Here is an 11,954-nt window from a genome sequence, read left to right as displayed (position 1 = left end):
TAAAATGACACAAATTTATGAATTTACTTTTTATTTTTACTGTAACATTAAACATTGCAGGAGGGGTTGTGTCTTTGTTGAGCAAAACAGACTCACACAATATTGTAAGACAATAGAGCCAATTTAAAACACATTTCATGTGAGTTACAATAGAAGTGGCACAGCACTGACACTGATAATTACCTCACGATGAACAACCAAATAAACAGTAACAGGTCTGACAGTTTGACCCAGAAGGTGAACTGTTCTGACATTTTGCTTTTCTTGTGATCAGATGATGGAGTAATGTTTGCTCTGTATGCTGTTTGTGGACACAGCCAGTGAAGTGTAACTTGCTAAACTTGTATTGGGATAACTAACTCCATAAGCTAAGATTTTGTGATCGCGGCTCGATCGCTTCACAACATTGATGATCTTCTCTTAAACTCTTTTTTCTTTCCATCCTGTCTTGCAGCTCTATTGTCATCATCCTTTCCTGAGTATTGCCCTCGCTTTGAAAAAAAAGAAAGAAGGGGCTCAGAATTGAAGTAATCCTCCCCCACCTTCAACCCAAGTATGTGTGGTAGTCACTGCTACCACACATACATGTCCTGAACCACGCTCACATACTTCTCTGTCACTTCTGACTTCATCATGCAGTACCACAGTGCCTCTTTTGCACCCTTTCATGTTTTCACTAGATCTACAAAGACATAGTGAAGCTCTGACTTTCTCAGGAAATTAAAGCTGAATTCTGTGAAGCCTGATCTCAAGCTTTTTAAGTTTGACGCAGCATCCAGAAGAACTTTTGTTCAGATCCCTGTTTCTCCCACTGTGTTCAAATGAACCCTGTCAGGGTAATGTCCCATTGGTCTGCCCTTTTCTCACAGGAGGACACTTTGTGGGTCTTTTGATGCCTCAATAGACGTTTGTTATGGAAGAAAGACTTTCCACACTGACCACACACAAATGTTTTAACTCCAGAGTGGGTGAGCTGATGTGATTTTAAGCTTTCAATCTCAATAAAAGCCTTTCCACAGTCACCACATACAAATGATTTAACACCAGAGTGGATGAGCTGATGTGAGTTTAAGCCAGTCTTTTGAGTAAAAGCCTTTCCACAGTCACCACATACAAATTGTTTAGCACCACTGTGGATGAGCTGATGTCTTTTTAAGTGACTAACGTAAGCAAAAGACTTTCCACACTGATCGCAGCTGAAAGATTTCTCTCCACTGTGGATGAGCTGATGTGTTTTTAAATTGCCCATCTGAGTAAAAGACTTTCCACACTGATCACAGCTGAATGGTTTCTCTCCACTGTGGATGAGCTGATGTCTTTTTAACCTATCAATCCCGATAAAAGAATTTCCACACTGATCACAGGTAAAAGGTTTAACTTCACTGTGGACGCCCTGATGTTTCTCTAAGTGATATCTATCCTGAAAAGACTTTCCACACTGATCACAGACAAATGATTTACCTCCAACATGGATCATATAATGTCTCTTTAAGTGACCTTTCTGAGTAAAAGACTTTCCACACTGATCACAGTTGAAAGCTTTAAATTTCGTGTGGACGACCTGATGTGTTTTTAAGCTGAATCTCTGAGTAAAGGTCTTCCCACACTGATCACAGCTCAAGCTTCTGTCCTCCCTGTTGGCGCGCTTGCGTCTTCTGGGCTGCTTCATAGCAGGAAAAGTCTTTTCCACAGGGATCGCCGCTGGCTCATCTTTACTTGCTGGTGCTGGATGTTTTTGGCTGATATTATCCATGTGCTGAGGTTTCGGCCTGCTTTCACTTCTTTCTCCTATAATGACAAAGAACCCAAACAGTGACATCAGGTCTATACCTTCAGCTCATCCACAAGTTCCCCCTCTTACCTCACAAAGATAAACAGTTTCACCATCTGCCAAACGTCTCAGGTGCCTGGGGACGCTATGCTGTGGTAAATATTTGAAGTGAGCTCATTTTGGGGATAAAAGTAGTAAAAGTTCAACTTGTGAATAAAATATTGGCTTGTGTGACTTCAAAGGTTTTTAGTTTTAACTTTGTTCAAATTTGAAGAACATCAAACTTACAATGTGCAGTTCAGGTTGTATGTGTGAGAGCTGTACAACCAAATCCACACTGACTCAGATTTCCCTCTGATTAACCACGAGGGTGTCACACAGTTATCAAAGTCTGCAGACACTGTCAGCTGCAATCAACACCTTTTATTATAATGCACAGGTGAGTTATAATGCATCTCCACTAGAAGATGGTCCCCTGTTATCTACTTTTTCACAGGCAAGCGTGGGCGAGAGTCTACAGCATTCTACCCCCCAAGGACACGTAGTCTAATGCCTTCATTTTTCAGGGCCATGTCCACTTAATACTACACTATACGGTTATATGGCATTTTAGTTAATATAAAGCATAGAATTGAGGCACTTCGAATAATTTCACCTCAACACCTCCTCCCTGGAGATAAGGAGAAGGAGTCTCACTATCTGCCTAATGTCTCATGGTGCCTGGAAGTGTCAGTCCAACTCACTCACAATACCCATCTGTGTGTGTGGAATAACCTGTGAAATACATATTTGATGTTTTCCTGTATGTAGAACAAAGTTGCACAAAATGGTAAATGTATTTATATAGCGCTTTATTAGCCCCTAAGGACCCCAAAGAGCTTTAGATATCCAGTCATTCACCCATTCACACACACATTCACACACTGGTAATGGCAAGCTACGTTGTAGCCACAGCCACCCTGGGGCGCACCGACAGAGGCAAGGCTGCCGAACACTGGTGCCACCGGGCCCTCCGACCACCACCAGTAGGCAACGGATGAAGTGTCTTGCCCAAAGACACAACGACCGAGACTGTCCAAGCCAGGGCTCGAACCGGCAACCTTCCGATTAAAAGGCGAACTCCCAACTCTTGAGCCCCACGATCGCCCCCAAAATGTACTATAGATATTACTAAAATGATATTGTCAAAACATATGATCAACACATAAAATAAAGAAATCTCCATCACAACAGTTAACAGCTTACACAAGAAAAGACGTCAGAAAGAAAATGAAAGAAGAGAAGTGGAAAAGGAAAACAGAGCATTTTTAATGAGGTCATGCTGAGCCTCTTGTCCCGATTGTTTTATGTTGGGCTGAGAACAAACAACCGATACTCACATCAGGTCCAGTCAACAACAATTATGTATTAAGCACATATGTGGGAGACGTACACGATACCACCCTCAGTGTAGTCCAGTAGATCTCAAAGAGGAAGGACGAGAACGTCTTTATTTAAAGGGTTGTACACGCCCAAGATGCGTGAGCAAGTTACATATCATGCATCAGCGACAGTTAGCTGCATCTCATTTTTACAACACTTAGAATGCTGTTTCGAGACCCTTTCACCCCCAGCTGTTTCCTGTTGTTCGTTATGAGGCCCGTGATCATGTACGCCACATCCTGAGTACATCCTGTTCTAACCGCCCCTGTGCAGGCACGTATGCAGTTACAAGCAAAACACTTCTTTTAATGTGTTTTAGTTTAAATATTCTTTTGCTTCTTGACTGACTGACACTTATTGAAATACTGCTACATGTATATTTCCCACAATCTCCACATAGATCACTCCACAGACATCACCTTCATATGAAGGGAAACAGAGAGTTTATCTCAAATGATAAAACATTGACGTACTGAGGCAGACAAACAGAGAGGCTAAACAGAAGGCAGAAATCAAACCAAAATGAGCTAAGACAGAGAGAGACCCTGTAGAAAATGATAAAGTTAAGCAACCAATGTAGTTATAACTGACTTACTCTGGATCTCCTCTCAGACTCAGGAGGGGCGAGCGGGCCGGCTTTGTAGTTGAGTCGGACCAGCAGAGACAATGGGCTCACTGACCTCCACTCCCCAAGTCAGTCACCACGAGGACAAGTTCTTTGTTTAGAGATGATTTAATCCAAGCTCACGAACAACATCACTCAGTTGTCCTCGTCAGAACTAATAAAATAAAAGCAGTTACATTTAGAGACGTCAGTTTACTAAACATAAAAATATTGCTCTTTTAGCCTCGCTCACATATTCTGTAAAGATTAAATGACTTAAATCATCACGTGGTTTACAAAAACACATTGTTACCAAACTCAGCAAACAATTGCGCATCCAGAAATAACTGTTTTATCTCGTTTGACATGGAAAATTAAAATTACAAAGACACACTGAACGCACCTTCCTACCAGCTGTAACCTAACAGGAGAACGTACGTTCGTCTTCGCAGCTGCAATACATACCTGACAAAAAGCAACGACCATGCCATGCACCTACTGCTTCATAAATTGGATTTAACACAATACTTTGATGTGGGTTCTTCAAAAAGTGCCAATTTTTAAAACTGCGATAAGACACAGAAAAGTCCAAGGTACTAAGACATTCTTCTTCTTCTTCTTTTTAAGTTTTATTGGTGGTTTGCAAAAAGTAAAATGGTGCGTTACCGCCACCAACTGGTATGGAGTGTCGATCCTCAAGCCCTCCCCAAATGTTTACTCTGTTTTAAAAACTGGAATAGGGCCTGATAAGACTCACGTCTTGAGTCCTTTTGCAGTAAATCAATAAGATCCAGTTTCATTTTTATGTTACTGAGGTTTTGGATCAGTTACCTTCTCTCCACCTGATATTTCTGACAGTGTAATCTAACATGTTCTATAGTTCACCCTTCTCTGCAGTAATCATGTTTCCCTGTCATGAATAGTTTTGTGTTCAAACCAGTATGTCCAAACCTTATTCTAGACATGACCACCTCCTCGCTCCTACTCCAAACTGTGCTTCTCATTTCTCCTGCTCTCCTTTGAATGTTATTACAAGCATGGTCCCCTCCTTTCTTTATCCATTGTATTCCTCCCTCTTCTGAAACCACTTTAATGTTTAGATATTTATCCTTTATTTTCCATGTAATACATTAATTTGTCATTTATTATTCGCTCTGTGATTTTAAAGATGTCAGATGTTAAAGCTATGAGTCTGTAATTTCCTGGATTTGTATCATCCTTTCCTGGTTCATGTATGGGCACAACCACAACCTCAGTTTTAAGGTGATTTGATAAATCATCCGTATCTTCTATCTGTTTCAGTAAATCCCTATTCTCTATGATGGCATTTCTCTTCCTCTTCGCCCTGCTTCTCTAATATTGCCTGAACTGTGGATTTTAACAAACGTTTTGCCAACACATTTGCCTTCTCCTTATTTTTCACTGCTCTTGCCTCTCCGTTCCTCAAGATTGGATATCCATACTCCTCTTTCATTCCATCCATCCTAAACTGTGATTCCTCTTTAATATTTTAAAAGCTTTATTTCCAATACTTAATTAGTTTATCACATTCCTTTGTCCACAAAGGTAGGACCTTCTTTTTTTTTTTACCTTCACTTTTCTTTATACCATACCATACCATACCATACCAGCTTTATTTATAAATCACTTTAACATAAAACCAGGGGTTACAAGTGCTGTATATATACAAATAGATTTTAAAAAACTAAATAAATAAAATAAAATAAAACATGTTTGAAAGAAAGTTGAGTCAACCCCTTAAAAGAGTCTCAAAGGCTTCAGCAGATAAATATGTTTTCAGATAGTTTTTAAACTCAGAAAGAAAAAAGATCTGCGTTACGTGTTACTGCCCATGGCATTACTGTGTTATTAAAACCGTGACTTTTTTTTTTGAGAGTGTGACGTTCTTGGCAACAACTATGTGCAGATCAACAGTGGATAATATATCGAGCGTGGGAGAGTGTACGACCATGCAGCGTTAAAAGCGTGGAAGTATTTACTTTACTTTGAGTTTGATTACGTAAAAAGTGACAAAAACATTAGCGTCCGCTGTTCAAAGAAAACTTATTTTAACAGCGAAAAATCCCCCTAAGCTTCTGCACAAGCACTGATTAGGCTACACTGCCATGGGAATGTGAAATTCACAGAGAAACTCAGGATTCCTCCACTGACATGACGGCTGCAGCACACCTGCACCAGGGCAAACCTCCGCCTACCCCACTCCCGCTGAACAGGTGAAAATAGAGCAACAGGACCACTGATTCTTTGATTTTATTTAATTTCTGCTGTGTTTTACTTGCATCTATTGGAAAGAGTGAGTGTAAACAAAACTAACAATTTTATTTTATATGCTGGAGTTGTACAGAAAATTTGTTTAAATGTTAAACAAATTTCTTCCAGTCAGAGTGTCACGCCGGGGTGCGCCGGTGTGTGGAAAGAGGTAGACCCAGATGCAGACACGGTGGAGACAAAAACGTAGTTTCAAAAAATAAGCGAGCCTTTATTGGCAGATGGCAAAAGAAAGACCAGCCACTCGGGAAACTAAGGTGGCTATTGAAGTCTGTATCTAAACGGCTGAGATACTCAGTGAAAAACTATGACAAACTATGAACACTGAGTAAACTAGAAAACACAGAGAAACAATAAAGCAAACCTAAGTAAACTGTGGTGAGGTTAACAGACGATCCGACACTGACTGAGGGGAAACACACAGACTAAATACACATGAGGAATAATCAAGGGGAGTCGGATCACATGGGAAACACGGCTGACAACAATTAACATAATGACAGGACACGTGAAACTAAATACAATAAACACAACACACCAAGCTCTTTCAAAATAAAACAGGAAACATAAGAAGACACGGCCATGACTTGAATCTTACAACCAAGGAAAACTTGGACACAAAACATGGCAGAATGAAACTAAATAAGCTGAAATGAAAACTAGACTAAAAAGAATAACAAAACACCAGAAAACTCAACATACTGGGTCACATGACCCAGGGCCGTGACACAGAGAATGTTGCATATAATTTAATTTGTGCTTGATGCATAAAGTTAAAAGATTAAAACTAATAAAACAAGTTTTGAAAAGAGACTTTTTCATTTGATGACATTTTATATGATGGATTATGCAGAAATAGTTGAATTAGGATTGAAGCGACTGAAGATCTATCGTTCATTACCTGTTCAGGGTGTAAATCGTGTTTTTAAAAAGTAACTAAGTAACTAATTACTTTCAAAAATAAGCAATCAGTAAAGTAACTGTATTACTGTTTGGGGGAAGTAATTGGTAATTAGTTACTGGTAATTGGTAATTAACATGCTCCACCTCCACCCTCCGACCCAGGTTGCTCATCTGCTCGGGCAGCCGGTAGATTCACAGCCTGGCAAGTCAGAATCATCGTCTATACGCGCCACTCCTCACCTCACCCGGATTACCAGACATCTCAAAAGCCCGGTGTGGTGAGTAATAAGGACAAATTTTCTTTACCCACTCTGTCTGTTTGTTTGATAACAGTGGACAGTGAGACTGCAAATGCTGAGGTGGCGCAGCCTGTAGCTAGTTGTCTGCGTGCTGGAGGGGCCCGCTCGGCCTGAGCTGGAGGTTTGCGCACCAGGGGGTCTGGATGCTGGAGCGGCCCACTCAGCCTTAGCTGGAGCTTTAAGCGCTGGATAGGTCAGCTCAGCCTAAATCGGAGGTTTGAGCACCAGGGGTCTGCGAGCTGTCCATATCTACTACGCCTGCTCGCCTGCGTCCTCATCCAGCACGGCCTGCACCCCTGCTTCCAGGTCCAGCAGCGAAACACCAGCCATCAGCCAAGGAAAAGGATAAAACAATCCAGCTCTTAGAAAGGAGAGTGGAGGATTTAGAACAGCATGCATGACTGGAGGACGTGATTATTCCGTGATTATGAGTTTTTTGCGACTTCCCCTGCATAGCAACAACATCACGGCATGTTATACCCTCCCCAGAAAGAATGCCAGGGCACCTCCAGCAATAGTAGTAAAATGTGTGAATCGAAAACACAAAATTGAGCTACTGAGGCAGTCTAGACAACTGAAAGGGAGTGGAGTATATGTGAATGAACATCTCACAAAAAAGAACGCTGATATTACCAGACAAGCCCGTATCATGCGTAAAGAAAAAAAAATCCAAGCAACATAGACAAGAAATTGCAAAGTGATGATAAAGCTCAATGGAACACCAGAAGAGGCCAAGGTTGTAATGATCAGGGATCTTCATGATTTGGACAACTACGGGGGATGATTACACTGTTGTGGTCGGACGGCAGAAGGTCTGTTATGATTTGTTTGCTAACAACTAGCCGAACTTATTCAATGAAAGACACTATTTCCGACTGTTGGAGGGGGAAATGGCAAGTTATGAGTCAGTAGACTGGAAGAGTATTAGTGTGAAGCTGCAGGTGGATATGGAACTGGGATCGACGGTGTCACTGTTAGCAGAGACGGGTCTTCCAGCTGCATGAATATTGAAGATACTTATTATTTAGACGGAGGAATTATCACACGTGGGGCATCGGCTTTTACCGGAACATTCACACCAAAAGTTGTCCTTGTTTATTGAACTCTCGGTATACTCCGCAGCATAACAGGAAGCATCCTTTCAAAATAAAAATCACAATAGATGACAACGAGGGCATACTTAATAACCAGCTCAACACCCCACTTGCACTCACGTTGTCAGCTTTACACGCATTCCAAAAAAACAGTTTTTCTTTACTATTTGTTTACGCTTCAAAAATATATTTCTCAAACTTCAGTAACTTCCCTTTGTTGCTGGGTTTGTCATAACATCGCCACCATCAGACCTGTCGAACAATATTCCAATATCAAATTTCCAGCATTAACTGTTGATCTTACAAAATGATACTTGATATCGATATGCTTACACCTCTGTCTGTTAACAGGATTCTTTGCCAATGCGATAGTCCCTTGATTGTCCTCAAAAATCTTTGGTGGTCCCTTTTGATGCTCATACATGCTTTGCAACAGTTGTGTCAAGTACAAACATTCTTGTGTTGTTGCTGCCAAAGCTATGTACTCTGCTTCACAAGTTGACAAGGCAACAGTTGGCTGCTTCTTTGTTCGCCATGACACCAAAGTACCTTCTTCATTCAGGCTTATGCAGTAACCTGTAGTACTCCTCCGGTCAGTCACATCTGCAGCCCAGTCTGAGTCACTGTGACCTTGTACTCTCAAATCTTTGTCACTTTTCCTGTAGCACAATGTCTTGTCTTTTGATTGTTTCAAATACCTTAGAACGTTTCACAGTAGTCCAATGTTCCACAGCTGGTTCTTTAAAGTGCTGTGACAGCTTACTTACAACAAAACTCAAATCTGGTCGTGTGCAAGAGGTCAAGTTAATGAGGCTACCTACTGCCTCTCTGTACATTCTGACATTGTTCATTTTCTCAGCATCATCATTGTAGTTCAACTTTTGTTCACAAGGTGTTGATCTTGGTTTACAGTCTTGCATTTGAAATCTTTCCAGTATGTTTTCTACATATCTCTCTTGTGACATTTTACACAATCTCTGGTTTGCTCAAAATCAATACCAAGAAAATGTTTGAGTTTCCCCATATCTTTCATTTTGAACCTTGCAGTTAGCATTCCCTTCACAGATTTCAAAACACTTTCATCACTGGCTGCAATAATAATATCATCAACCCATATGATCATGATCACTTTGTCTTTTCTTGTGTTCCTTGTGTAAACACAATGATCTACAGGACTCTGCATGAAACCGTTCTCTATCAAATAGTCATGTAATGTCCTGTTCCAGTTTCGCCTGACTGTTTAAGCCCATTAAGTGACTTTTCCAGCTTATAGACCAGTTTCTCATCTGTTTTCCTTTTACTTCATAGCCTTCTGGCTGCTCAACATAAACTTCAAAATCTATTGGTGCATGCAAGTATGCAGTTTTACATCCATCTGATGCAAAATCAGGTTTTCTTGTATCGCACACTGCATCAATACTCTTATACTAGTCAGGTTAGCAGTCGGAGAAAAGTTTCATCATAGTCTATCCCAAAACACTGGTTGTAACCTTTAGCAACGCACCGTGCTTTATATTTTTCTGATCCATCACCACCATTGTTTTTCTTCACATATACCATCTACCCCCCACTGCTTAACAGGTAAGCTTGTTAGAGTAAAGGTGTTGTTCTCTTTTAAGGATTGCATTTCATCATCCATAGCTGCTTTCCACTCTTTAGAGTTGGGTGACTTTACAGCTTCACTGAATGTCACGGGTGAGTTACTTATCAGTCTGTAACAGTCTATGTTAGTCAGCATTTGATCAACAATGTTGAAGATATGCGTAGCTTATTTGTGATTTTAAAAATGTGTAGGTAGAATGTAGAATTATTGTAGAGACACTGACACTGCCCTGGATATAAATAAAGGCCTGACTGTGTCATGAACTTAGGAGTAGATTTTAGGAGACCCTCCCCAGTTTGAACTGTGAAAGTAAGACAAAGAGGAGTTAATGCTGAGTGGAAATTCCCCAGAGGATACCTGGGTGGGGGTCTCAACATTTGTAACTGGATAACTGTGGTTTGGAAGGGAGATGGACCCGCAGGAAGGCACGTACATAGAGATATTCGCACATAGTGCTTTAACTGTTACGCACACACATCCACACGCACACTCACTCACGTGCACTCACACATAAACACAGGTATGCGCACACACAGGCACTCATGTGCTCGTGCACATAGACACAGACACACAGAGTTTGCAGCACACCATAGGGGATTTATGCTGGGGTCGCTTCTATAAAGCTGGCTGTAACTAACAAAGGGGTGAAGATTTTTGCAGAGGGACACTGGCCTCGTCTTCCCTTCTAGAAGAATGTACGCTTAAATAAAGATGAATAAAGTTTTTGTAAAAATGACTACTGGGTCCGGTGCCATCTCTGGATGCCCGATGAATAAAAAAGAACCGGGGTAAAACTGATTTCCCAACAATATCGTCTCCTGACTCATATTCATTTATATAATCTGGTTTCTTTCTTGTTCTAGAAGGATACCTACTGGAGTTTTCAGTCTCATCACTAAGTGGCATCTGACTGTTCGCTTCTGGTTGGTTGTCAGTACCTGGTTCCTGTGAACTGGTACTGGGGCTTTCCCTGTTCATGTTTGGTCTCTCCCTCACCTGTATGTCCTCATCCTCAGATGTCGTATCAGTTTGTGTTTGCTTTTCCTCATTGTGTTTGGTTACAAACTTAACCAGCCTAAACTTTTGCACTTTAGCACTGTCTGGGAAATAAACCTTGTATGCTGGACTGTTTTTGTCATAGCCTACAAAAATCCCTTTTGTACACCTAGAATCCAGCTTACCCTTGTCTTGCTTGTAAACATAACACTCACACCCAAACTTGAGCATTCTGGATAGATTGGGCTTCCGCCCAGTCAGCAAAAAGTAAGGCGTCTGTCCTGTCCGGTTGTTAAAGCACCTGTTTCTGTCAATAGCCGCTGTTTGAACTGCATACGTCCATAATTCCTTTGGTACGGAACTCTCAATAAGCATGCACCTTCCCATATCAAAAAGTGTTCTCCAGCCACGTTCTGCTGTACCATTCTGGTGAGGGGAATATGGGGCTGAAGTTTCATATCTTATTCCATGTTTGTTTAACAATGCCTGGTAACGCTTTGCCATGAACTCTGTGCCGTTGTCTGACCTGATACACTTTACCTTCCAGTGTGGGGCTGTATCGGCCAAAAAGATTTCAGTTGCGTGCATTGTTTCACTTTTGTTTTTGAGAAAATATACAAATACTGCACCGGAAAAGTCATCGGTAAACAATAATGCATATCTGTGTCCATCTCGTGATTCTGGATCTATCGGCCCTGCTAGATCCGTATGTACCAGCTCAAGAGGTTTCTCAGCTCTTCTGTCAGGGTTTCTATTCCTAGTCTGGACAAATTTTCCCTGGATACACACCTCACAGTTCAAACTTTGGTTGTCTGTTTTCCCCTTGATTTTCATACCTTCAACCACATTTTGTAACTTCAGAATGTCACTATGATTGCAATGTCCCAAAATTTCGTGCCATGTCTGCACATCAAAACAATTATTACACTTATCATCATAGTCACTTACAGTTTCAAGGTAATAAAGTCTGTTG

At 41.0% G+C, this 11,954-nt stretch overlaps 1 protein-coding gene across 3 annotated transcripts; it reads right to left on the bottom strand.

Annotated features, from left to right (window-relative positions):
* Window positions 1–517: 517 nt before the first annotated feature.
* Window positions 518–4,447, bottom strand: LOC120441671 (oocyte zinc finger protein XlCOF26-like). 3 transcript variants are annotated; one of them, XM_039616895.1, is made up of 3 exons: window positions 4,201–4,447; window positions 3,789–3,972; window positions 518–1,788 (listed from the first exon to the last, which is right to left on the bottom strand). In XM_039616895.1, the coding sequence occupies exon 3, from the start codon at window positions 1,751–1,753 to the stop codon at window positions 818–820; it is 936 nt and encodes a 311-aa protein (XP_039472829.1). In that variant the 5' UTR covers window positions 1,754–1,788; window positions 3,789–3,972; window positions 4,201–4,447; the 3' UTR covers window positions 518–817. The 3 variants fall into 3 exon arrangements, with proteins under 3 accessions (XP_039472829.1, XP_039472828.1, XP_039472830.1); XM_039616894.1 differs by having other exon boundaries at window positions 4,263–4,447; XM_039616896.1 differs by lacking the exons at window positions 3,789–3,972; window positions 4,201–4,447 and adding an exon at window positions 3,151–3,720.
* Window positions 4,448–11,954: the final 7,507 nt, after the last annotated feature.

This window comes from Oreochromis aureus, linkage group 9, assembly GCF_013358895.1.
Source record: "Oreochromis aureus strain Israel breed Guangdong linkage group 9, ZZ_aureus, whole genome shotgun sequence".
Lineage (NCBI taxonomy): Eukaryota > Metazoa > Chordata > Actinopteri > Cichliformes > Cichlidae > Oreochromis > Oreochromis aureus.
The sequence above is the reverse complement of the archived record's forward strand: the minus strand, read 5'-3'. Positions and strand labels throughout refer to the sequence as shown.

What these genes read in the sequence shown, in the direction of transcription:
- LOC120441671 (XM_039616895.1), bottom strand. Translation starts at nt 1,753, where the DNA reads ATGGATAATATCAGCCAAAAACATCCAGCACCAGCAAGTAAAGATGAG.